Source organism: Zeus faber (genome assembly GCF_960531495.2).
Source record: "Zeus faber genome assembly, chromosome: 8".
In the NCBI taxonomy this organism is placed as follows: domain Eukaryota; kingdom Metazoa; phylum Chordata; class Actinopteri; order Zeiformes; family Zeidae; genus Zeus; species Zeus faber.
Genome location: NC_137195.1, coordinates 23,992,318 through 24,020,178, shown reverse-complemented (window position 1 = coordinate 24,020,178; position 27,861 = coordinate 23,992,318). Strand labels below are relative to the sequence as shown.

The 27,861-nt window shown below is 49.2% G+C and overlaps 1 protein-coding gene across 1 annotated transcript; it reads right to left on the bottom strand.

The window, feature by feature from the left end:
• Positions 1-60: 60 nt before the first annotated feature.
• LOC307233521 (large ribosomal subunit protein eL18-like) lies at positions 61-7,136 on the bottom strand (the record flags this gene model as incomplete). The annotated part of the gene is made up of 2 exons (XM_080004859.1): positions 6,520-7,136; positions 61-178 (listed from the first exon to the last, which is right to left on the bottom strand). Exons 1-2 carry the CDS (start codon positions 7,119-7,121, stop codon positions 61-63), a joined length of 720 nt encoding a protein of 239 aa, XP_079860985.1. The 5' UTR covers positions 7,122-7,136.
• Positions 7,137-27,861: the final 20,725 nt, after the last annotated feature.

The window sequence follows — 27,861 nt, the reverse complement described above, 5'->3', positions numbered from 1 at the left end:
TAAATCTTTCAAAAGAAAAAACATTGCTTACATTTCTTGAATTGCCCCACTCCCACTCGCCTACAGCCTCATTCCTTTGAGAGTGTGCCAGAGAGAGGGCCCAGCCTGCTGCAGAGCCACACCTCTAATGGCCCCCACCAGGGGGTCGTGCATTTTCAGCTCGTGGCTCATTTCACACCTTGGGTCAAATAAAATAAAGTTGTGAACAGTTGTGATAAAACCTTGTTTTTAACTATTTAGAAATTAGATTTGATCAACTATTTTGACTTCATTGAACAACATGAACAACTTTTGTGTTGACAAAACAGTTTGTTAATATATTCTCGTGTGTTGCTATGACAACATTTCTGGCGGCAACACAAAATACAAAAACATTCTCTTTATGTCTTGTGTGTTTTAGATCTATCTAAAAGCTGCATAATGATACTGACAAAACTATTGATGGCACATCAATGCAGCTGTGTTTTTCCCTCAAATAGATATATCAAGCACTTTGGAGTCAGAGTGTGTTAAGTTGATTATATTTAGATAAATATCAGACCACACCAAAATCACACTCATCACGCTTCTCTGACTACAGCTTGGTCTTCAGAGGGTTAATGACATTTTCACCGTAAACAAGCCGCCATCGTTCTCCTTTTCCGTTGCACACAAAATACAATAAACCTAAACGAATAAAATAAATAAATCATCATTTTGCTGTCCAGTTTAAGGTGGGACGTGAGATAGAAGCAGTTTGTTGTTTTGTTTGACGTTTTCTCAGGTTCCAGTTTCGTTTGCATTTGAACAACAACGGGTGCAGTTGTTGTTTTTAGTTATGGCGGAAGGTGCAGTGCTTTGTCTTTACCACGCGGTGGCGGCAGCGAGTTTGCAGCGAGGCTCGGGGCAGGAAGCAGCGTCTCTAAAAGGCTTCATCGCTCACAAGTGACAAGCATTTTGGATATTCCTTTTGAGAAAGGGGAAGAAAAAAGGACAATGAGGAAATGGCAGCAAAGATGGCATGAGGCCAATAAGGGACGAACACACTACAAAGTTGTGAAATCCATAAAGGCCCAGGATGTAAGGAGGGGAAACAGGAGGGAGGAAGTCAGTTGAACGAGGTTAAGGTTTGATCACACAGGACTCAACAAGACACTGTTCCTGGTTTGGAGAAATATGTCAGAAGAATGCTCTCATTGCAAAAGCACAGACAATGTCAAACATATACTCATGGAATGCAATACGTACAAGGAAGAGAGGGAACGGCTCCTCCTGCAGTAAGGATTAGGGAGACAGGTAGAGAATGGAACCGAGAGGGAATACTGGGAACAACTGGAAAGCTGGGATTTAATTTTTTAAGGATACAAGGTTTTTGCTGCTGTAACTGTGGAAATTTCCCCATTGTGGGAATAATAAAGGTTTATCTTATCTTGTTGAGGTGTACACTATTTCTCCACTTCATAATGTAATGTCAATATAATTTCGACATACAACGGTACAGTAGGTGGCGATATGCACCTTCAAAGTCAAAGATCACAATCCACCATCAAACAAAGAAGATGAAGATGAAGATGAAGAGTCCTTTTTACCAGTTGAAATACATTTGAAGGGCCAATACAACTCACAAAATGCAGTTTTGCACTTGTCTTAAAGTGATTGCAGCTCCTAGTTTGTGACTGAAAGGTTGTTTATGACTCAAAATGACTTGGTGTCATTCATAAGGGTTATATTTGACAGATTACAGCCACCCAGTGGACGGCAATCACTTTTTGGCACCACACCGGTCTGCCGTCATGCTCTCGTCCACTAATATGACTTCCGGTTTGCCGCCTCCCGTCTGCTGGGTTCCATGTGAATGCAGCGTCACACAGCAGGCAGTGCAGGACCAGGGCTAAGAAGATTATTAAGGATCCCCACCATCCCAACGATGGACTGTTCCAGTGGCTACGATCAGGCAAACGCCTCCGCAGCCACAAGACCAGAGCAGAGAGACTCAGAAAGAGCTTCTTCCCCCAAGCCATAAGCACAATGAACTCTGTCACAAACTAGGACTCACCTCATAAATACTGTGTCCACCTCACTGCTGTAATACTTGCACACATTTATATTCCTCTATATTATTATTCTCAGTTCCCAAACATTGCACAAAAAATATTGCACAATGTAAATGATTATATACATTTATATACATATCGTTGCAGTGGATCCAGTATCTTTTTCTTTTTGATGCTTTATATAGATTTGTATTTATGATTTACCTTATTCATATTTTCATTCTCATTTTTTATTTTTATCTTGTTTATCAAAGGATCGGAACATTGTTTTACCACCAGGAAAAACAACAGAATGCCTTGAAATTTCTTCACTTTGACAAGACTTAAATCTTCTATCTGCCGCAAAACCTCTACTATCTGATGTCGATGCTGAATGCGGGGACCTACTATCCCATTCTGATGTGCCCTGGCTAAGTCGCGGCTCCGTGCTGCAGCGGTTTTATTCCCTGAGGTCAGAAAATCGACCAGTTTTTGAAAGAGAAGGAGCGACCTCCTAAAGAGCTGAGTGATGTCCCACATCATGAAGACCTTCGAGAGGCTCGTCCTGGAGCAGCTAAGGCCTATGGTCAGGCCTTTCACTGATCCACTGCAGTTTGCCTACCAGCCCCGCCTGGGAGTTGAGGACAGCATCATCTACCTGCTGAACAGAGTCTACACTCATCTGGACAAGCCGACGAGCACTGTGAGAGTCATGTTCTTTGATTTCTCCAGGGCTTTCAACACCATCCGTCCGGCTCTTCTGGGTGAGAAGATGGCTGAGATGCTGGTGGAGGCCCCCATCGTGTCCTGGATTGTTGATTACCTGACGGGCAGACCACAGTATGTACGCCTACAGAACTGTGTGTCTGACAGAGTAGTCAGCAACACTGGGGCCCCACAGGGGACTGTCCTCTCTTCATTCCTCTTCACCCTCTTCACCTCAGACTTCAACTATTGCACTGAGTCCTGCCACCTTCAGAAGTTTTCTGATGACTCAGCAATAGTTGGTTGTATTAAAAAGTGTGATGAGAGTGAATACAGGACTGTTGTGGGCAACTTTGTCACTTGGAGTGAGTTGAACCATCTGCTGCTCAATGTGAGTAAGACAAAGGAGCTTATAGTGGATCTGAGGAGGGCAAAAACACCCGTGACCCCTGTTTCCATCCAGGGGGTCCCTGTGGACACTGTGGAGGAGTACAAGTACCTGGGGGTGTACTTCAATAACAAGTTGGACTGGACCAGAAACACCGAGGCAGTCTACAAAAAGGGCCAAAGCCGACTCTATTTCCTACGGAGGCTGAGGTCCTTTAACATCTGCCGGACCATGCTGAGGATGTTCTATGAGTCTGTTGTGGCCAGTACGATCTTCTTCGCTGTCACATGCTGGGGCAGTGGGCTGGGGGTCGCAGACAACAACAGACTAAACAAACTAATCAGGAGGGCCGGTGATGTCGTAGGAGAGGAGCAGGACACCCTGATGACTGTGGCAGAGAGGAGGATACTGTCCAGGCTTCAGTCCATCTTGGACAATGTCTCACACCCTCTCTACGACACACTGGCCCAGCAGAGGAGCACCTTCAGCAGAAGACTCCTCTTACCCAGATGCACCACAGAGCGCCACAGGAAATCATTCCTGCCAGAGGGCATCAATCTCTACAAAGCCTCCCTCAGAGAGTCAGACACCCCCTCTCTGTAACCTGACCTCAAAACACGGACTTCCACTTCTGCACCTTCTTCTTTTTGCACATTTTAACTGCACATTTTACACTTTACCATGTGTATATAGATATGTTTATATATATATATTTATATATAAATATGTTTCTTAATAATTATTATATGTTGTATGTAAATATGTTGTATGTAGATTTGGAGCTGTAACAAAAGTAATTTCCCCCTGGGATTATTAAAGTATTTCTGATTCTGATTCTGATTCTGACCCTCTATGGTTGGCAGCCCTGGCTTTGTTACTTGATCTTACTGACCATCTAAACACACTGAACAAGAGCCTACAAGGCAAAGACCAGCTTGTACCACAACTTTATGCACACATGAAAGCATTCTGTGTGAAGCTCCGTCTCTTTGAGACACAACTACGCAACTTCAATGTTGCAAACTTCCCCACGCTGTCCGAAATCAAATTTGCTTTTCCAAAAGGCCAAGCTTTCTGCTAAAAAGCGGAAATGTGTTTCTGTGATCACATCTCTCATGACAGAATTCAGTCAGCGCATCCAAGATTTTTCTATCATCGAGAAAGAAATCAAGCTGTTCTTGACTCCCTTCCTGATGGATGCAGAAGAAGTGGAAGAGAGTCTGCAATTAGAACTTATCGAAATGCAGTGTGATAATTCTCTGGAGAAGCAACATCAGCTTCTCTCTCTTACCGACTTCTACCGGAGCTTGGAAGAGGCCGAGTTTCCTCCGATGAGACGCCACGCAAAAAGAATGATGAGTCTGTTCGGCTCAACATACATATGTGAGCAAACATTTTCTCTTTTAACTCTGAACAAAAGCAGATTGAGAACCAAAATGACCGACGGCCATCTCTGCGATGTCCTTCGCATCTCAACCACCAAATTTACTCCTGACCTGCCGGCCATCCTTCAGTCCAAAGCACAGCATCACTGCTTCCACTGAGCGCAACGCTGTTCCCATTATACAACATATAAAATGTCTCTTTATGACATCTCTCATCCAAAAAGCCTTTATGACGACTTGCCAAATAACCTTTATGACAACTGGCCTAGGAGGATATACAGTGGGGCAAAAAAGTATTTAATCAGCCACCAATTGTGCAAGTTCTCCCACTTAAAAAGATGAGAGAGGCCTGTTATTTTTATCATAGGTACACCTCGACTATGAGAGACAAAATGAGAAAAAAAAATCCAGAAAATCACATTGTCTGATTTTTAAAGAATTATTTGCAAATTATGGTGGGAAATAAGTATTTGGTCAATAACAAAAGTTCATCTCAATACTTTGTTATATACCCTTTGTTTGCAATGACAGAGGTCAAACGTTTTCTGTAAGTCTTCACAAGGTTTTTTCACACTGTTGCTGGTATTTTGGCCCATTCCTCCATGCAGATCTCCTCTAGAGCAGTGATGTTTTGGGGCTGTCGCTGGGCAACACAGACTTTCAACTCACTCCAAAGATTTTCTATGGGGTTGAGATCTGGAGACTGGCTAAGCCACTCCAGGACCTTGAAATGCTTCTTACGAAGCCACTCCTTCATTGCCCAGGCGGTGTGTTTGGGATCATTGTCATGCTGAAAGACCCAGCTACGTTTCATCTTCAATGCCCTTGCTGATTGAAGGAGGTTTTCACTCAAAATCTCACGTTACATGGCCCCATTCATTCTTTCCTTTACACGGATCAGTCGTCCTGGTCCCTTTGCAGAAACACAGCCCCAAAGCATGATGTTTCCACCCCCATGCTTCACAGTAGGTATGGTGTTCTTTGGATGCAACTCAGCTTTCCTTCTCCTCCAAACACGAAAAGTTGAGTTTTTACGAAAAAGTTCTATTTCTGGTTTCATCTGACCATATAACATTCTCACAATCCTCTTCTGGATCATACAAATGCTCTCTAGCAAACTTCAGACGGGCCTGGACATGAGCTGGCTTAAGCAGGGGGACACGTCTGGCACTGCAGGATTTGAGTCCCTGGCGGCGTAGTGTGTTACTGATGGTAGCCTTTGTTACTTTGGTCCCAGCTCTTTGCAGGTCATTCACTAGGTCCCCCCGTGTGGTTCTGGGATGTTTGCTCACCGTTCTTGTGATCATTTTGACCCCACGGGGTGAGATCTTGCCTGGAGCCCCAGATCGAGGGAGATTATCAGTGGTCTTGCATGTCTTCCATTTTCTAATAATTGCTCCCACAGTTGATTTCTTCACAACAAGCTGCTTACCTATTGCAGATTCAGTCTTCCCAGCCTGGTGCAGGTCTACAATTTTGTTTCTGGTGTCCTTTGACAGCTCTTTGGTCTTGGCCATAGTGGAGTTTGGAGTGTGACTGTTTGAGGTTGTGGACAGGTGTCTTTTATACTGATAACGAGTTCAAACAGGTGCCATTAATACAGGTAACGAGTGGAGGACAGAGGAGCCTCTTAAAGAAAAAGTTACAGGTCTGTGAAAGCCAGAAATCTTGCTTGTTTGTAGGTGACCAAATACTTATTTTACCAAGGAATTTACCAATGAATTCATTAAAAATCCTTCAATGTCATTTCCTGGATTCTTTCCCCCCATTCTGTCTCTCATAGTCGAAGTGTACCTATAATGAAAATTACAGGCCTCTCTCATCTTTTTAAGTGGGAGAACTTGCACAATTGGTGGCTGACTAAATACTTTTTTGCCCCACTGTATATATAGGAGCGTGTCTAAAGACTCGAGCTCTCTCTCGCTTGGTCGCTCCTGCTTTGGGGTCGTCTCCTGGTCTTTGTCATTGTGCCAATAAAGGATCCATTCTGCATCGCATCCGTCTCCATCTGATTGAAGAATCTCTCGACATCAACAAACCTGGGAGGGATCGGTTTCCCAGATCCCAACAGTTTGGGGGCTTGTCCGGGATTTGAACCCGGGACCTCTCGCACTTCCTGCCCTTGGAGCGGATGTAGGGCTTTGTGTGGCTGTGAGGGGTTCCAGGGGCTTTTCCAAAGTGCCTGTACACTTCCCTGGCCTTGCGGCATCCTGACAGCAGCACAGTTCCCTGTCCTTTGGGGGCAGCCAAAGCCAGCTGGTCCAAAGTCATGACCTGACCACCTGCCTTCAGGATCCTGCTGCGGGCTCTATCAGTAACCCTCAAAGCACAAATCTTGAGCTTGGGGATGTCTTGAATCCTGACATCATCAGTCACGGTTCCCACAACCACTGCAGTCCTGTTCTCACGGCCAGACAGTCTCATTTTGCGGATCAGACGGGAGATTGAGATGGGAGGCCTGTTGGTCTTGCTCATAAAGAGCCTCCTCAGGACCACTTTGTTGAAGGGAGCATTGGAGCGACGGGCCAGGAACCTGTACAACTTGACCAGGAGCCTCAGGTAGATATCTTGGCTCTTGGGCTCCTTTCGGTGCACCTTACGGTCCTTGTTGTGTCTGATGTCGACTCCCATCTTGGACTCAGAACGAAAAGGTTTTGGGGGCTCGTCCGGGATGTCGAGGAGATTTTAGAGATTGACAGACCGAAAGTTGCCCCGGACCTTTGCCTACGGATGACTCTGGTCGACCACATCTAAAAGGTAAGCACTGGCCTGTTACATCGAACCTGTGCAAATTGGACTTTGTCAAATTTTGAGTCGGAAGTAAAAGGGGGTCCGGGAGAGAAATTAAAGCTAAGCAACGATTGAGGTGAATGCAATGTTTGCAATGTACGATTTTATGCAGTGATGTGCGCTGGTTGTGAAACACACGGACATGTATTAAAACTATTTGTGGGACTGGGATAGAACCCCCAGTAGTCGGCCGCAGTTTTCTCAGGAAGCTGTAGAAGCTTGCCGATTAGGTCCCAGAATAGGGCATTGCGTCCATACATGGTCTGTTGATCACGTGGAAGAATTTTGAAGTTTGTGGCGGTTAGTTCCCTCGTGCCTCTCTGGTAATACATGCATGTATGAGCCTGTATACGGACTTTGATAAGAATCTATGAGCCTTTATAGGACGTTTATAAATTTGCCCCCTAATCGATTGATAATAAATCTATGAGCCTTCCCCAGGACGTTTATCAGATTGCCCCATAGTCAACTGATAAAAATCTATGAGCCTTGCCCAGGACGTTTATAAATTTAATTGATGAGTATATGAGTCGTTTTTCAGGACATTTATGAAAACATATATGGGAAACAAGGAACTTGGCCTTTTTGTCCGCGTTGCGCAGGATTGGGGGGGTCTCGTCTGCATGTGCGCATGGGCGTAGCACGGACGTGTGGTTGAACTTGGCCTTTTGATCTGAGTTACGGAGAATTTGGGGTCTCTGAAATCCTGGCCGGGTAATAGAACAGGCGGACAACAGACATCGTTTTACTGTTACAGGCGGACATTAGATACCGTTATACTGTAGCAGGCGGACAACAGATACCGTTATACTGTTAAAATTGTTTAAATAGAACAGGCGGACAACAGACATCGTTATACTGTTATAGGCGGACAACAAAGACACCGTTATACTATAGCAGGCGGACAACAGATACCGTTATACTGTCAAAATTGTTTAAATAGAACAGGCGGACAACAGACATCGTTATACTGTTACAGGCGGACAACAGAGACACCGTTATACTGTAGCAGGCGGACAACAGATACCGTTATACTGTCAAAATTGTTTGGATAAAACAGGCGGACAACAGACATCGTTATACTGTTACAGGCGGACAACAGAGACACCGTTATACTGTAGCAGGCGGACAACAGATACCGTTATACTGTCAAAATTGTTTGGATAAAACAGGCGGACAACAGACATCGTTATACTGTTACAGGCGGACAACAAAGACACCGTTATACTGTGGCAGGCGGACAACGGATACCGTTATACTGTTAAAATTCTTTCGATAAAACAGGCGGACAACAGAAATCGTTATACTGTAGCAGGCCAAATACTGTTACAGGCGGACAACGGATACCGTTATACTGTTAAAATTTGAACCATTAGGCTAAGGAGATTCCTGTTTTTTCTGTGACGTGGACCGGGAGGTTGGTTTTGGCCGAGTGTCTGTGTGGCCTGTGTGTGTGTGTGTGTGTGTAGAGCACCCCTGGTTTTTCTGTGGTGAGGACAGAGAGGTAAAGTTGGACAATATGTCGACGGCAGGATATAAACCGATTAGTGTACAGGTGAAGTTGTTGTTGACGGCTCTGGAAGGGGCCAAAAAGACGGAATGGGGTCCTAGGAAGGACATGAAAGACGAGTTAAATCTCGCATTGGGGCGACAGGGAGTAAACCAAGATGACGAATTGCCGTTGGGGCCAGTGTTGTGGAAGAGGGAAAAAGAGTATAAGAAAGCGGTAGAAGACGCGGAGGAGGCCGCCAAGGGCAAGTTGTGGTTGTCACGAAAGAAGTTGCATAAGGTCAGAGACGAGGAAGAGGGCCACAGATGCAAGTGGTTTTCGTGGGCCATGTTTTGGCAGGGGATAGCTCATCAGTTGAAGAACAAACAGAGTAAAATGGAGGAAGAGGCCTCTTTGCAGCAGAAGGCCGAAGCGGCACCGACCGCGCCTCCGTTGCCCAGTGCGATGTATCCAATATTGGAAATAGACTCGGGCAGATTCCAAATAGAGGTAGAGAATGGTCCTGAAAGGGGGTCTGACGGGTGTGGGACAGGGACTCCACCGATGAGGGCTGAGGACTGTCCTCCGTGCGGGCCAAGGCCAGCAAACCAGCTGGGCCCTGAAATGGAGGCGCCGCCCAGGGAAGTTTTTCCCCAGGGGCCCCTGCCATGCACTGTGACGTGGGAGCAAACGACGTTGCACAGAATTAGCAATGAGACACGGGAACAACAACAGGAAGTTGCGGGCCGCGAGGAGGCGTGTCGCAAATATCGCCCGATGGGAGGGATTAAAACAGGAGGCCGTCAAGTCACTGTTCGAGGAGTTTTGACAGGCATTTATGACGACTCAAAGGACACTGACGACGGGGAACCGAGAAGGCAAAAAAAGGGAGGGACGATTGGAACCCACAGAGGGGTGGTGAGAGTGACGGATGGCTCCTCCCAGGAGGGCAGTTCCGATGATGACACAGAGGACGAGGAAACTAAGGTGTTAAGGGAAATAGCGGACTTGGAAAAAAAGATTGGGACGTCGCACAAACACATGCCCACCCCGCGCCCCAAAGATACTGATACTAACCGACGACAGGCCAGACTCACGGCTCGTACCCGACGTCAAGCCGGGGGAACGACCAGTCCGGCTCACACTTGCACCGGACTACCCTACGGGCCCGAAGGCCCACAGTCCCGCTTAATGTTACCCCTAATGCAGGAAAGTGGAGGTCCTCCGGTGTACCGACCGTACGGGCTGAGTGACCTCCAGGCCCTAGCGGACAAATTACCGCCCCTACACGAGGGGGGCATGGTGTGGTTGGAAAAATTAAGCGGCCTAACGGCAGGCCACACCCTAGCCCTTGGCGATTACCGTGGGGTGGCGTCGCGGTGTATGACTCCGGGGGAGGCGCAAGAGATCGAACGCGACGCTAAAACCACGCATACGGCCGATCAGGAACCGTTACACATGATTGCCCTACCACTTAATGATGCCATACGTAAGCGGTTTCCCCCTACTGTGGCCCCCACCGTCCCTAAGTTTCCCTGGAAGGAAGGACGGTCCCCTAGAGAGCACCTGACGGCATGTAAGGACGAATGGACTCGTTTGACCGGTAGTCACCCTGAAAAGGACCGAAACTCGATCGAATGGTATCGGAGGGCGGTGTTAGAGGGGGCTGAGGGGACAGTAAAGGACGCCATGATGGCAAATCCTGACATCCCGGGATGCCCCTCTACGACCTGGGAAAGACATTTTGTACACCACATGCAGCGAGCGCTCGACTCCAAGGAGAAGGAGGCCGCTGCGGTTAAGGACCTGCAGCTGCAACTACTAAAATTAGAACTAGACAAGGCCCGACGGGATGCGACCGATAAAAAGAAGGCGGGGACCGCCAAACAAATGTCTGCGCAGGCCGGCCCACCGGGTCCAGCCACTCCTGATTTGCACCCGATCCCATTATGGGAGGAACAAGGCCCCTACCCTCCAGGGCCTCAAGGGCGTGGATGGGGCCAGGGGCGGGGCTATGGGGCTCGACCATGGGGACAGCGAGGTATGAGAGGGGAACCTTCGGGGCGTCCGATGCAAGACGGATGCTACGCGGGTGGAGAAAGAGGCCATTGGTCAAGGGAATGTCCATACCAAGGGCAGAAGCCCCAACACCCGCGGGGAATGCGTGGGTCCAGAGAACCTTACCGAGGGGGTCGAGTGGCCCCCAACCCACATCGGGCGCCTGGCCCTGCGGCAGGAGCCTTCCCGCTCCGGGATTATGGATGGGAAGACCCTGAGAACCAGCAGTGACACACCCCACAGAGAGAGCCAAGAGCAGGGGGCCAGGCAGACCCCATACTCCCGATGGAAGTGCTTGGCGAATCACTGCCGTTCTTGGTAGACACAGGGGCCACCCATTCAACTCTGAACCGGCCTCTGTCGCCTCACCATATGTCGCGCAACACCGTGAACGTTGTGGGTTTCTCTGGGATAGGACAACAACAGCCATTATCAACCAGACTGGGGAATCAACGGCTACTCCACCCGTATGTCATGTCTCCCCAAGTGCCCGTGAACCTCATGGGTCGTGATCTACTAATACGATTGGGGGCCAGCGTGTTGTGCTCTACAGATGGACTAATTGTGACTCTCCCTGATGGAATTGAACTGGCCTGCGGCCATGCCCTGACAGAACGGGGCCAGTGGCTATTGGCCTCCCCCGAACCCCAAATGGCAGATATCTACTGGGGTATAATTGTTACCCCCGGCAGACCCCATCCTGAAGGGATCCTCGCCCAGTACGCCCGGTGGAAACCCTGGATTTCTCTGCTGGCACCCGCCCCATGTCACATTATTCTACGATCGAGACCAAACCGAAGTATACGCGGATTTGTTCAGAGATATTGAGGATACTGAGTGGGAAATTGTCACTCACAATATTTACGTCGGTCCCCTAGGTGTCGCAACCGCGGTGGACCTCACGCCCGAGCAGGCAGTCTGGTATCAAATGGCTCCCACCGCGGTTCCCCATGTCTCCTTAGCAATACACCCCAACCATGACGCTAAGGACCTAGGGCCCATGACGAAGACCGCTGTGTCACTGACCGATTGGACTCAGACACAGATCCCCCAGGTGTGTTACTCCCCCTCGACCAAGATATATAGAATCTCACTCACAGGTCGCGATGCCGTCCGTCTAGAACACGACGAAGTAGCTCGTGACCACGGCTGTGAGAGAACTGACCACCCGAGGTTGGCACAGGCTCTGGAAACTTTGCCTCCCCACCTGTGGTCGACCGGACCGATGGACGTTGGCCTGGCTTCTTGCCCCCCGGTGACCTTTGAGGTGACCCCGGGGGGCCCCATTTGGCTCCCTCAGTACTCCAGGAAACCGGAGGCTGAAGCAGGGATAGCAGAGACGATAGAAGGACTAATAGCCTCTGGGGTGTTAGAACCCTCCACCTCTCCATGGAACACACCTATTCTCCCGGTGGAGAAAGCAGGAACAGGGAAATACCGCATGGCACATGATCTCCGCGCAATCAATAACATCCTCAAAACCCCGATCATACCGGTTCCGAACCCTTACACCGCGCTAAATAGTCTCAGTCCCACGCATAAGTATTTCACTTGCATTGACTTGGCCAATGCGTTTTTCTGTCTACCCCTAGTGCAGGGATGTCGGGATTTTTTCTAGTTCACCGACAAAGGTGAACAATTACCAGGATGCCACAGGGATTTGCGGCGTCCCCAGGCCTTTTTAATCAGGCCCTGCGCGAGGCACTGGACGAGTGCCCCCTCCCGGAGGGCTGCACGTTGATCCAGTATGTTGATGATCTCCTACTGGAGGAGACGCCGACTCCTGCTTAGCCGCCACGTTGACGGTTCTCCACCGATTGGCAGACACGGGGTTCAAAGTGAGCAAAACCAAACTACAAGGCGTCCGCCAAACGGTCACCTTCTTGGGCCGCGTGGTTTCCAAAACAGGCGCGGGCCTCACCACGAGTCATCGAGACTCCATTACATCACGCGCGCCCTCAGACGGTGAAACAAATGCTATCCTTCTTAGGATTGACAGGATATAGTCGCGCCTATATTCCAGATTACGCGGGCCGCACACGCCTGCTCCGTGCCCTCGTTAACGCACAAGGCATGCGCAAATTGCGGGCTCCGTTGGTCTGGACCGAACAGGCCGAAGAATCGTTTATCGCACTAAAACAGGCCCTCGCGTGCGCAACTGACCTGTCCGTTCCAGATTACACTCAGCCGTTTTTCCTCGATGTTTCTGAAACACCAGGCGTCGCTAACGGGGTGTTGTTTCAGAAAAAAGGGGGAGGGAGGAAAGTGCTAATGTACGCCAGCAGCATGCCCGACGAAACCGAGAAACGCCATCCACCGTGCACAAGACATGCCGCAGGTGTTGCGAAGATATTACAGAAAACCGCGCACCTGGTCATGGGCCACCCGCTAACAGTGATAACCACGCACAGCGTTGTGGCCTACGTGAATTCGGTAAAATTCACCCTCACCCCTCTAAGACAACACCGATTGAGCCGTTTTTTGACCGAACCAAACTTAGTGTTCACGCACGAGGGCATCAATATGGCAGACCACATGGATGTAGAGGGAGGAAAGCCCCACCATTGTGAGGCGCTGGTACAGACAGAGCTCAAAATACGACCCGACCTTGAGACTGACCCGATCCCCGACTCCGAACAACTGTTCACAGACGGCTGCTGTTACAAACACGACACCTACGGACTACAGGCGGGATACGCGGTAGTCCGACTGACCCCGACTGGACACGAGACGATACGATCAGTTAAAATGGAAGGGCAGCAATCGGCCCAGAGGGCGGAAGTCATGGGACTCATTGCGGCCCTGGAGTAGGCAGAGGGGAAAGCTGTGACCATTTATACCGATTCGGCCTACGCAGTAGGGGCAGCCCAGGTGGAGTTGACATTATGGAAACGGGGAGATTACCGCACAGCAGGCGGAAAACCCATCAGACATGCTCGTGAGATGCAGGACCTAGAAAAGGCTCTCCTCCTCCCACGAAAGGTGGCAGTGGTGAAATGCCGAGGGCATGGGGTAGGAAACAGTGAGGTAGCGAGAGGGAACAGGCAGGCAGACGCCGCGGCAAAGGCTGCAGCCGGCTACCACGTGACGTTTCAGATGGTGTGGGAGGATGGCCTCATGGGAGAAGAGTTAGACGAAGACACAGTTAGTGAGGCCCAAAAGGGGGCGACGGACCAGGAGAGGACATTGTGGACCCAAAGGGGAGCGACATGTGGGGGAGAATTGTGGAGAAGCCCGGATGGTCGGGTAGTGTTACCACCGGGACTCCAACAGAGTGTGGTGGGAGAAGCCCACGGATTGGGACATGTGGGAGCGGCTCAGGTGAAACGGAACCTTTGCCACTGGTGGCACCCCTATTTGGACGAAATAATCAAGGAGTATGTGCGGTCCTGCCCGGTGTGCACCATGTACAACCCCCGGCCGGGGATCCGGCCGGAAATGGGAAAGTTCCTGCTTCCCGAGTGCCCAGGGGGAGAAATCGTGATTGACTACACCGACATGATGGTCCCGGTGAGGGGACAGCGGTACCTCCTCGTGTGTGTGGATGCTCTGACCGGCTGGCCGGAAGCATGCCCCACCAAGAGGGAGGACAGCGCCACGGTGGTCAAGTTCCTCATAAATCAGTACATCCCCCGGCACGGGTTCCCGCGCAAAGTCCGAAGTGACAACGGGACCCATTTAAGAATAAAGACCTCCAGAGGGTGGAGGCGGCACTAGGTCCCAGACACGCGTTCGGGACGGTGTACCACCCACAGTCGCAGGGCAAAGTTGAAAGAATGAATCAGACACTAAAAAACAAAATTGGCCAAAATATGTGCACAGACCTCCCTCAACTGGGTGGACGCCCTCCCAATCGCGCTTATGTCCATACGGAGTTCACTTAATAGGGGAACCGGGTTCACGCCGTATGAGTTACTTACCGGGCGCCAGTTCCCTGGGCCCAGCGCAGCGCCAAAGTGGGGGGAGGAACTGGAAATGTTGCTAAGAAAAGCATACTTTAACGACCTGCGAGCCCTTGTTGCCAGTTTTGCCTCACAGGTGGAGGAGACGAAGGGAAGCCCAGGTGATTCCAAGCTCCACACGGCAGAGTGGGTCCTGCTAAGGGTCATCAAGCGAAAGTGGGCGGACCCCCGGTGGACGGGACCACATCGGGTCACCGAGCGCACCTCCCGCGCCGTCCGGCTCGAGGGAAAAGGGGACACGTGGTATCACTGGAGCCAGTGTGCCCCAGCCTTCAACCCGGGCAGCCAACGACAGATCCTCACAGCACCACAACACAGCCCGACCCCAGAGGAACGGGCGGCAGCCGCCCAATCGAGGCACTCACTGTTAGCTGCAAGGGTGATAGTGCTGGAAACCTCTCCCCTAGGTCATAGAGGAGCGAGGCGGGACGGTCACCATTCCCCGCCCAGAAGCAGACTGTCCAACTGCATGGAACCCCAGCTGCTTCTCCTTCTGAGTGGTTTATGGTCCATGGTGTGGTTGAGATCGAAACCGCGGCGGGGCCTGAGAAGGACGCGTGTTTGAATAAATATGGGGGGCTAGAGTTGAACTACACACAGGGGCACAAAACGACCTTTGTGTTTGATTTATGCATGGTTATTAATTGTGGGCCCCAACCATGGACCCAGGCAAAGAAGTGGCGGGGCTATAAACTGTATGCCTGTTTTGACTCCCGCGTACATCGCCAATGCGCGACAAGAGGCTATACGAGCGGGCCTTGGTGTAGAACCTAGAGCCAGGTGGTAGCGTATACCAGCGGTTCCTGGACCTCCACTAAAATGGCCAGGAAACTGGGAGGAGACATATGGGACAAATTAGAGCTACAACGAAATTACGACTGGATTTCGAATCCCGTGGCCCTTTCATTGGAGTGGGATGTTTCCCCCGCCCAGACCCCGTCCAATAGTAGTTTGTACCTGGTCTTAGGGGTGGAATTAACCGGAAAGGATACCATGGGGCTGATCAAAATCAATTTCTTGCCCCCTCAGCGCACCCCCAACACCCCTGAGGCTAGCAAAGATCATTTCATGCCCTGACCGGGCTCCAGCTCGAGCCGTGGCCATAATCGATGGTACTTTGAAACCCCTAGACGTGATTCAGATGTCCACCGGATACCGAGAGAGTAATCTCTGGTTGAGTTGGATGGCCCAGACGGCCCGAGAGCAGGGGCTGGGGAACTGCATAGCGTGTGCGGCGGCTCGACCTTACCTAGTCACGGATCCTGCGCTGTCAGGACGCCTGGGGATACGGTTGTATGCTCCGATTGACCCGCGAGGCGACTCCACCAAAGTGCAACACCTTAGCTAGACTATTCCCGCCCATGGACAACGAAACACTTTCGGGACCATTTACGCCCCATAAGGGCACAGGTAATTACACCTGTTTCAATTTGACCCACGACAAACCCCAGTTTCAACTAGGACAGATCCCGGAGGACTGGTGTAACACCACCCGAGCGGGAAATGGCGCTATCGGCCATTGGGCGCGGGGCGGCCTCTACTATTACTGCGGGGGTCAACGGCTGTTGACTCGTATCCCTAGTAAAGCGATAGGGATCTGTGCCATGGTTAGACTTGTGGCTCCTCTAACGTTGATAGGGGAAAGGACACGGCCCACAGGGCCCTCTAAAGGAAATGGGGACTTGACCACTCAAGGACGCGGGCACGTTCGCCGCAAACGAGATTCGGGTCAGTTTGACCTCACCCGCGGTTCCCCCACCTACATCGACGCCATCGGAATCCCCCGGGGAGTGCCCGATGAGTATAAGTTAGCCAACCAGGTGGCAACCGGGTTTGAAAATATCCCCATAATCTCTGCCTTATTCCCCGTGACTCCCAATAAGAATGTTGACCGCATTAACTACGTCCATTATAATGTCCAAAGACTGGCCAACCTCACCCGAGATGCCGTGACCGGACTGGCCTCCCAGTTGGACGCCACCTCCCTGATGGCCCTACAGAACCGTATGGCCCTTGATATGTTGTTGGCGGAGAAGGGCGGAGTATGTCACATGTTTGGGGAAGTCTGTTGTACGTTCATCCCCAACAATACGGCACCGGACGGGTCGGTGACCCGGGCGTTGGAGGGTCTGCGAACCCTAGCAGATACTATGAAGGAACACTCAGGGGTGGACAACCCTGTTAACCGCTGGTTGGACCGGTTGTTTGGGAAGTGGAAGAGGATACTTATGCCCATCTTAATGTCCGTGGCCACCTTCTTAGCTCTATTGATCACTTGCGGTTGTTGTTGCATCCCGTGCTGTCGTGCTCTCTGCATGCGCCTGATAATCACGGCAGTGGAAAAGAGGGACAGCACGGTCCCCCACGTACAGATAATGCCGTTGTTGGCCGAGAACTGGGTGGATGACTCCGAGAGAGAAGAGAACCCCCGCGTGGACGAGCAGATGATGTCGTTCTCGATCGAACCCCGGGTAGATGACTCCTATATGTATGAGCTGGAAAGACCTAATTTTAGATGTGACCCCTAGGAGGAAAAGGACATGTAAGCCGGAGTGTTTGTGGGTTTCTAGCGCACAATAGTCGGGTAAGGCTGTAAGAGTCTCCGACTGGGTGTGGATGAAAGTGGTGAAAATGACAACCGCCTTTAGTCGACCCGGGTTCAAGAGAGAAAGGTCAAAACAGCGGAGTAAGCACACCTCGCATGAGGTTAAGAGCAGAAAAACTGTGAGACCCAGTATCACACCCAGGGAGACACTGTTCCATAAGAAATCACCCGGTACTTTTTGTTTGCTCATTATATAAATGCTTAAGTTTAGTATAAGGTTAATAAATGTTTAAGTTTAGTATAAGGTTAACGAAAGTTTAATAATAAGTTTAGTATAAGGTAAAAGAGAGTTAGATCTGTGCAGTTCGTTGAAGATTTTGTTGTTAAACATGGTCCAGGTGGTGAGTGAATGCCATCCTCGCGTTCAGTAATATGGATGTTGGTAGGTTTTCCCACAAAGACAAATGGGGTTTTCCCTACCAATCACTCCTGGTGCCATGCATTGTCATGAATTGTGTAGTGTTTGTTGTACATGTCATTGCGATGTTGTATTTGTTTTCCCCATGGTTATTATATGTTGTAATTACTGTTTTAGAGTGACCTCATATTTACTGAGGTCAAAAGGGGGATTGTTGGATGTAGTATAGCGCTCAAAATGGCGGCTAATAGAAATAACAGGGCATTTTAATTAAAATGGTGCCCAACATATAAAATGTCTCTTTATGACATCTCTCATCTCTCAAAGCCGAGGCCTTCTCCGTGTTCCGCGGCCACAGAACGGGAGAGTCGGGGAAATCCAAAGGTGGAGGCGTCTGCCTAATGGTAAACAACCGCTGGTGTAACGCCAACAACACCAAATTCCTCTCCCACTCCTGCTCGCCGCACCTGGAACAGCTGACCATACTATGCCGTCCATTTTATCTCCCCCGGGAATTCAGCACGGTCATCATTACAGCCGTTTATATCCCACCGCAAGCGGACACCGACGCAGCTCTGTCGGATCTGTACGATGTGTTGTGCGGATTTCAGAACAGACATCCCGACGCGGCTGTGGTGGTGACTGGGGACTTTAACAGGGCCAACCTTAAAAAAGTTCTGCCGAATTTCCACCAACACATCACGTGTGCCACCAGGGGAGACAGAACTCTGGACCATTGTTACACTCCTTACAAGAACGGATACAAGCCCGTGTCGCTTCCTGCTTTCGGGAAATCAGATCACGCCGCGATCTCGCTGCTTCCTGTTTACAGGCCTCTGATCGCGCGGGATCTGGTGATGACGAGGGAAGTGAAGCGGTGGACGGACCAATCGGAGGCTGCGCTTCGGGACGCTCTGACTGACGTAGACTGGGACATGTTCCAAACAAGTTCAAGTGACGTCAACGAGTTTACGGAGGCTGTAGTGAGTTTTGTGGCTACGCTCGCGGATGAAATCGTTCCCACGGTGAAAGTACGGATATTTCCAAACCAGAAACCATGGGTTGATAAATCCATCCGCTGCGCTCTGAATGCGCGCACGGGCGCTTACAACGACGGTCTTGTATCTGGTAACATGGACAATTACAAAGCGGCGTCGTACAATCTGCGGAGGGCGGTGAGAGACGCTAAACGGACGTACAGAGAGACCGTGGAGCTGCAGATGGAGCGGGGGGACACAAGACGCTTATGGGAGGGGCTGCGAACAATAACAAACTACAAGAGCGGCTCCTCCCCAGCCACGAGTGTGGACGCCTCCCTGGCCAACCAACTGAACTCCTTTTATGCGCGGTTCGAGTCTGGCAGCAGCACCGCTAGCTCGCCGGCTAATTGGAGTTAGCGTAAGAGTTCCCCGCTGGGGACGAGCGCGCACTCTCAGTGTCTGTGCACGAGGTCAGGAGGGCTTTGATGCGGGTGAACACCAGGAAAGCTGCGGGCCCAGATGGCATATCTGGACGAGTACTGAAGACCTGTGCTAACCAGCTAGCTCCGGTGTTCACCACAATATTCAACATCTCCCTGGCTGAATCAGTGGTCCCGTCCTGCTTCAAGAGGTCCACCGTCGTTCCTGTCCCGAAGATCGCCTCTCCAACCTGCCTGAATGACTACCGTCCGGTGGCCCTCACCTCGGTGGTCATGAAGTGTTTCGAGAGGCTGATTAAGGATTACATCTGTGCCTCCCTCCCCCGCACCTTGGACCCGTTGCAGTTCACGTACCGGCAGAACAGATCCACGGATGACGCGGTCTCCCAGGTACTGCACACCACGCTCACGCACCTGGATGGCCAGAAGGGGGCCTATGTGAGAATGCTGTTCATCGAATATAGTTCAGCTTTCAACACCATAGTTCCCACCAGACTGGCTGTCAAGCTGATGGAGCTAGTGCACCTGGATCCTGGACTTCCTCACAGGCCGCCCCCAGGTGGTCAAGGTGGGGAAGTACATGTCAAGCTCCCTCACCCTGAATACAGGATCCCCCCCAGGGCTGCGTCCTCAGCCCCCTACTGTACTCCCTGTACACACATGACTGTGTGGCCAGGTCCAGCTCCAACACCATCATCAAGTTTGCTGACGACACCGTGGTCGTGGGCCTGATCACCGACTGCGATGAGAAGGCCTACCGCGAGGAGGTGGCTGACCTGTCACTCTGGTGCCAGGACAACAGCCTCCACCTGAACGTCAGCAAAACCAAGGAGCTGATTGTGGACTTTAGGCGTGGATCACAATCGAGGACGCACGCGCCCCTGTGGATTAATGGGACTTCTGTCGATAGGGTGAGCAGCTTCAGATATCTGGGAGTCCACATCACAGAGGACTTAACATGGACTGTTCACACAGACACTCTGGTGAGAAAGGCGAGGCAGCGTCTCTACCACCTCAGGCAGCTGAGGAAATTCCGGGTCTCGGTGAGGATCCTCAAGTCCTTCTACTCTGGAGCAGTGGAGAGCATCCTGACAGGCAACATCACTGCCTGGTTTGGGAACTGTACTGCCCAGGACAGGCGGGCCCTGCAGAGGGTGGTGCGTTCAGCTGAACGAACCACTGGAACTACCCTCCCCCCCTTGCAGGAGTTATACACCAGGAGGTGTAGTAGCAGAGCCCGTAGGATCATGAAGGATCCTCATCACCCCAACAACGGACTGTTTCAGCTGCTGCGGTCAGGCAAGCGCCTCCGCAGTCACGCAGCGAGAACAGAGAGACTGAGACTGAGTTTTTTCCCGCAAGCCATAAGAACTGTCAATGCTGACCTCACCAGGGGTCCTAACTGAGCCATGCACTAGGTTCCACTACCTACTGTACTGTATGTAGCATACTGTACCGCATACTGTGTCACTGTTCAGGGTTGTTCGTGATGCCGTATTGCTGCGCCGTACTGTTGTATACTGTGCTGTATTATCCCAAACACTACCTCACATTCACATTCACATGCCACTTTAATTCACATGCCACTTTAAATGCACATATCTGTATATACATAGCCATATTCCTTCAACCTATTCCATTTTATTTCAATTTACTTTTATTGTGTTTCATTCTATATATTTTTTATCTTATTCTATAAGTATTCCACTTACTGTATTACGTTTTAGGAGTCAGTTAGTCGGTCTATTAGAAAGGAATTTTCCACTTTTTATTTTATTTTATTTTTTAATTTTTTCCTAGGACATAGTGTGTGCTATCACCGGGTGCGTTGCATTACATTTCACTGCATATATGTATGGAAGTATGTATATGTATGTGACAAATAAAAATCTTGAATCTTGGATCTTGAATCATCCAAAAAGCCTTTATGACGACTTGCCAAATAACCTTTATGACGACTTGCCAAATAACCTTTATGATGACTGGCCTAGGAGGATATATATATAGGAGCGTGTCTAAAGACTCGAGCTCTCTCTCGCTTGGTCGCTCCTGCTTTGGGGTCGTCTCCTGGTCTTTGTCATTGTGCCAATAAAGGATCCATTCTGCATCGCATCCGTCTCCATCTGATTGAAGAATCTCTCGACATCAACAAACCTGGGAGGGATCGGTTTCCCAGATCCCAACAGTTCCTGGGAATATGGATTGATGAAAAGCTCTCATTTAATGTACATATTTCTAATCTAGTCAAGAAACTCAAAATGAAGATTGGCTTTTGTTTTAGAAATAAATCATGTTTCACATTCTCCGCAAAGAAAAAACCTGTGGAAGCCACTTTTCTGTCTGTGATGGATTATGGTGATATACTGTACATGCATGCGGTTCGGGTTAGGGTTAGGGTTAGACATCATTAACTATTCATAGACAGCAACACTGGTATATGTTCATCTATAAAGCTCTCCTGGGTAAGCTCCCAGAATACCTCAGTACCCTTCTCTCTGTCAGCTCTAGTAGTTACTATCTGCAGCCTCCAAGTGGCTGCTCTTGAAGGTTCCTCTGGCTTTGACAGACTTGGGCAAAACACAGTTTTCTTACCATGCGCCACGGTCATGGAATAATCTCCAAAAAACTCTTAAACTAAAAACATTCATATCTATTAATGATTTTAAGAGTATCATAAAGAATGCCGTGACAGAGAAATGTCATTGTTTTTCTTGAGGCCATTGTGCTTTAATCGCTGTCATTCTGTTTTATTGTTCATTTGTATATCATGTACGTGTTTTATATTGTTTATTTTGTATGGCTGCTACCTTGGCTAAGTCTCCCTTGTAAAAGAGATTTTTGATCTCAATGGGACTTCCTGGTTAAATAAAGGTAAAATTTAAAAAAAAAAGAGAATTGTTGGGGATAGAGAAGAGAGCGTTCCTGAGTTCTTCTCGAGTCCTGAGTTCTTCTAGAGTAGGTGGTTGCTTGCTCTGTCGAAAGTTTAGGAAGGTCAATATCATCAAGAAATTAGTGAATGTTTGATATATTAGATTCATTATCTGAGTAATACAGCTAATTATAAAAGTCTCTAAATATGTTATTGATGTCTTGCGGGGAGTATGTTATCCTACCCTGTGGATCTTTGATGGCATAAGTGTTTTTTCTCTATCGTGTTTCAATTGATTGGCAAGAAATGTACATGATTTGTCATTGAATTCAAAATAATTTGCTCTTGTTTGTTGCATGAGGAATTGTGTCTTTTGATGGATGATATTATCAAGTTGAGATGTAATTGTCCGGATCTCATTTCGGATTTGCTCAGTGGATGAGTGGGCTTGTTGGGGGTGCAACTCCTTTAGTCGTTGTTTGAGTTTATTTTGGCATTCTTGTCCTTTCTTTTTTTTGTGAGTGGACAATGAAATAATACGACACCTTGGAACTGCCTTAGCCGTTTCCCAGAGTAAGGATGGTGATATTTCTGGGGAGTCATTCGGTTCAATGAAGGAAGTCCATTCTCTGGAAAAAAAAACACAAACTGCCCTCACTAAAATAGTTAGTGATCTCAGGCTGAACGCTGATGCAAATAAGGTCTCGATCCTTGTCCTGCTAGACCTGAGCGCAGCATTTGATACAACTGACCATGACATCCCAATCAATCGTCTTGAAAGGCTGGTTGGTCTCTCTGGCAACGTGCTCAATTGGTTCAGAACATACATTATAGGGAGGAAGTTCTACGTTAAGCTGGGAGATCAAGTATCAGAGAAACATGACAGCAGCTTGGGAGTGGCGCAAGGAAGGTACCTTGGCCCTTTGCTTTTCTCACTATACATGCTGCCACTTGGGCACACCATTAGAGAGCACGATGTACGCTTCCATAGCTATGCCGATGACACACAGCTATACATCTCGGCAGAACCAAATGATGAGCAATAACTTCCTGAAACTAAATGAAAACAAAACTGAAATCCTTCTGATTGCCCCCCCCCCCCCAAAAAAAAGGGACATGCTATTTAAAAACCTGGGGAAACTGGCACCCTGGGTCAAACCTGAGGTTACAAGTTTGGGTGTCATTCTAGACTCTGACCTAAGCTTCAAGTCCCATATTAACAATATTGGGATTTCCCATATTGACGAAAGTTTCATTTTTTCACCTTAGAAATATAGCAAGAGCCAAAAGGATGCTGAAAAGCTGATTCACGCCTTTGTATCAAGCCGGCTTGACTACTGTAATGCACTTCTCACTGGCCTTCCCAAAGTAACTACTGAAAGGCTGCAGCTCATCTACTGCTGGCCTGTTAGAAGCACCGAGTAATACACAGAAGAGAATCGGGAGTGCAGCCTTCCAAACTTATGCCCCAAAGCTTTGGAATGCACTACCTATAGATATTAGGAAAGCCGGCTCGTTTGCCATCTTTAAAAGAAAACTAAAAACGCATGTATTCACTCTGGCGTACAACTAGAGCTCTCCTGCACTGCTACGTCCACTGCACTGCTACTTCCTACCGGCCGTACCGACTGTTTTACTGCTGTACCTACTGTACCTAGTAGGCCTACCTAGACTTTTATTGTTTTATCAGCACTTTGTAACTCTACGGTTCTCTAGTTGTTTTTCCCTAACGTGTGTCATCACCTTGTGTCGCAGCTGTGGAGAGACAGGGCCAGTAGACATCGACTGCGGAAACTGTGCTTTGGCTTGTTTTTAATCTTCTAATTCTTATTAATGTTTTTGATTTTGAATCTTCTAATTCTTATGATTAATGGCTTGATTTGAATCTTTTATTCCTTATTATTATCTGATTAATGTTTTTCAGTTTCATTGTTGGTTAAATCTTTTACTCTGTAATGCGCTGTTGTACAGCACTTTGAGTTGCATTTATTGTTGGAAAGGTGCGATATAAATACATTTTTACTTACTTACTAACCATGAGCTGTCCTAGCATTAGCCGTATTAGCATGAGCCGTGTTAGAATTAGCCGCATTAGCATTAGCCGTCTTAGCAAAAGCCGCCTTAGCATTAGCCATATTAGCATAAGCCTTCTTAGTCTTAGCCGTCTTAGCATTAGCCGTATTAGCATTAGCCGTCTAAGCATGAGCCCTCTTAGAATTAGCCAACTAACTTTGAGCCCTCCTAGCATTAGCCGTATTAGCCTGAGCCGTATTAACATTAGCCGTCTTAGCACACAGCTGAGGTTGCTGTGTAGTGTATCACTGCTCGTATTGTAATATTGCAACTTGGACTACTGGATTGACTCTGTACATTTCACTGCTATTTGCTGATCTGCCAACAAGCTTGTGTTCCAGACACACCCCCTATTCAGGTAAGTCCTCTCTTATGTGGGCGTGCTCTTAGCCAGGTGCAACCCTAATCACACGAGCAGCTGTATTCTATCACCTATTTATGGTCCTGCCCTTGAAGCGTTAGCTTCAAGCGTTGGCCCATTTGTAGTCGCTCTGTGTAAAGACGCACGTCTACCTCTGCACGTCAACCGAAGCAAGGACACCGAACAAGGCAAACCTGCCTTCTTTCTCTCACTCCATACAAAATGTGCTACTACCGCATCCCTACAACTTCAAGGTCACCCAGAAAGCGTCGTTATACCATACGGCGATGCAATCCGGGTAACCTCAGGTCCCTGCAGCAAACATCTTCTGCAAAGACCTCCTTCTCTGTTGGCTTGTGGAATTGTCGATCTGCAGTTAACAAGGCAGACTTCATTTCTGGTCATGCCAACCAACTCTCCTTAGAGCTCCTTGCTCTCACTGAGACATGGATTAAACCGGAAGATAGCGCAACCCCGGCTGCACTCTCCACTAACTACTCATTCTCCCACACATCCAGACCATCTGGCCGTGGTGGTGGGACTGGCCTGCTAATTTCCAACACATGGAAATTTAATCCACTGCTGCCTTTAAACAACTTTGCCTCCTTTGAATATCACGCCGTCTTGGTGACTGCTCCGGTGAAAGCCTATGTGGTCGTCATCTACCGTCCACCAGGACAACTAGGTGACTTCCTACATGAGCTTGACACCCTGCTGTCATCAATCCCTGAGCACGAGTGTCCCATGCTCGTCCTCGGAGACATGAACATCCACTTGGACAGTGCGAGCTCGGCTGACTTCCTGTCTTTGGTTCGCTCGTTCGACCTAAGACAGATCCCGACTCCACCGACTCACAAGGCTGGCAAAGAGCTTGATCTCATTCTTGCTCGGAGCTGTACCACCGACACCCTATGGGTCACTCCTCTTCATCTCTCTGACCACTTCTTCATCCACTTCAATGTCCAGCTACCAAAACAACCCCCCACTTCCCCACCCATGGTTACTATCCGCAGCAATCTCCGCAACTTGTCTCCCACCCACTTCTCCTCTGTGCTCTCCTCTTCTCTTCCACCCCACGGCACTTTCTCCTCTCTGCAGGTTAATGATGCCACTGACTCCCTCTGCTCCACCTTGAGCTCATGTCTGAATAGCCTGTGTCCACTATCCACCAGACCTGCTCGTTCAACCCAGTCGCACCCTTGGCTGACTGACACCCTCCGGACAACGCGCACCGACCTCAGAGCAGCCGAGAGGAAATGGCACAAATCCAAAACAACTGAGGATCTTGCTAGCTACCAGACACTGCTGTCCTCCTTCTCCTCCAGCATCACTGCTGCCAAGAAGGCCTTCTTCAACGATAGGATCAACGGTGCCACAGACACACGTAAGTTATTCGCCACCTTCAAGTCTCTGCTTTACCCTCCACCACCTCCCCCAGCTACTAACCTCACTGCCGACTGCCTTGCCTCCTTTTTTACTAACAAAGTGGCAGCAATCAGCAGCCAATTCACTAAACAACTTTCTCACAACCTGTCTTCTCCAGCCCTAGGCTCATCGTTCCCTGGTTTCACCCCCTTCGCTGAAAGTGAGGTATCTAAACTACTAACATGTAGCCGTCCCACTACCTGTCCGCTAGATCCGATCCCATCCAACCTCCTTCAAGCCATATCACCGACTATCACCCCGGCAATCACACATGTGATTAATTCTTCCCTAACTTCCGGCACTTTCCCTTCCGCTTTCAAAGCGGCTCGGGTCGCACCACTGCTCAAAAAACCCTCACTCGATCCCAATCAAGTAGGAAACTATCGGCCGGTCTCTCTCCTCCCATTCCTTTCCAAAACCTTAGAGAGGGCGGTCTCTAGACAGGTTACAGAGTACCTGTCAAGAAACAACCTTCTTGATACACTTCAATCTGGCTTCAAAAGTGGTCACTCCACTGAAACAGCCCTGTTGTCTGTGACAGAGGCCTTAAAAACTGCTAGAGCTGCTGCCAAATCCTCGGTCCTCATTCTGCTAGACTTATCAGCTGCTTTTGACACTGTCAATCATTGCATACTCCTGTCCATACTCTCAAGCATGGGCATAATGGGCAGTGCACTTTCCTGGTTCGAATCTTACCTTACTGGGCGCTCGTTCAGTGTGACATGGCGAGGCCAGCTGTCTGTGCCTCATAATCTCACCACAGGGGTGCCCCAAGGCTCGGTGCTAGGACCCCTCCTCTTTGCCATATACACCACCTCACTGGGCCCGATCATCCGCTCACATGGCTTTTCATATCACTGCTATGCGGATGATACTCAACTCTATCTGTCCTTCCCGCCAGACGACCCTACTATCTCGACGCGGATCTCGGATTGTCTCGCTGACATATCCACATGGATGAAGGATTATCATCTTCAACTAAATCTGGCGAAAACGGAACTGCTGGTCTTCCCGGCCAAACAAGGTATTTATCACAACATTGATATTAAAATCAACTCTCTATCTCTTGTTCCTACCAAGGCTGCAAGGAATCTTGGTGTCATTATTGATGACCAACTGACATTCTCGGACCATGTTGCCGCAGTCTCCCGGTCCTGCCGCTTCGCACTACTCAACATCCGAAAAGTCAGGCCGTACCTGACCCAATATGCCACTCAACTGCTGGTACAAACCTTGGTGATGTCCCGTCTCGACTACTGCAACGCCCTCTTAACAGGCTTGCCGGCCTGTGCGGTGAAGCCACTTCAGATGACACAGAATGCGGCGGCGCGACTGGTGTTCAACCAGCCAAAGAGGGCACATGTCACTCCGCTGCTCATCGAGCTCCACTGGTTACCTGTAGCCGCTCACATCAAGTTCAAGTCTCTTGTGCTGCCTACAGAGTGATTGCTGGGAATGCTCCCACCTACTTAAATGCTCTTGTAAGAGCACATGTTGCCCCCCGGATGCTGCGCTCGTCAAATGAGCGTCGCCTGGCTCTGCCGGCCATACAGCCACGGCAACCCAGGCTATTCTCATTTGTAGTTCCACGTTGGTGGAACGAGCTGCCAAAAATGACCAGAGCGGGGACCTCCCTCTCTGTCTTTAAGAAGCACCTGAAGACCCAGCTCTTCAGTGAGTACCTCCTGTCCTAATCTACAATTACTTTGCACCACCTTGCAGTATTTATTGTTACACCAATGTTGTTGTTACACTAATCTCTGTCGCAATGTAGCTGAATGTTATTCTCCCTTGTAAGTCGCTTTGGATAAAAGCGTCTGCCAAATGACTAAATGTAAATGTAAATGTAAATGTCTTAGCATGAGCCACCTTAGCATGAGCCACCTTAGCATTAGCTGTCCTAGCATGAGCCGTCTTAGAATTAGCCGTTGTTAGAAATAATATGACGCCTCTGGTTGGAA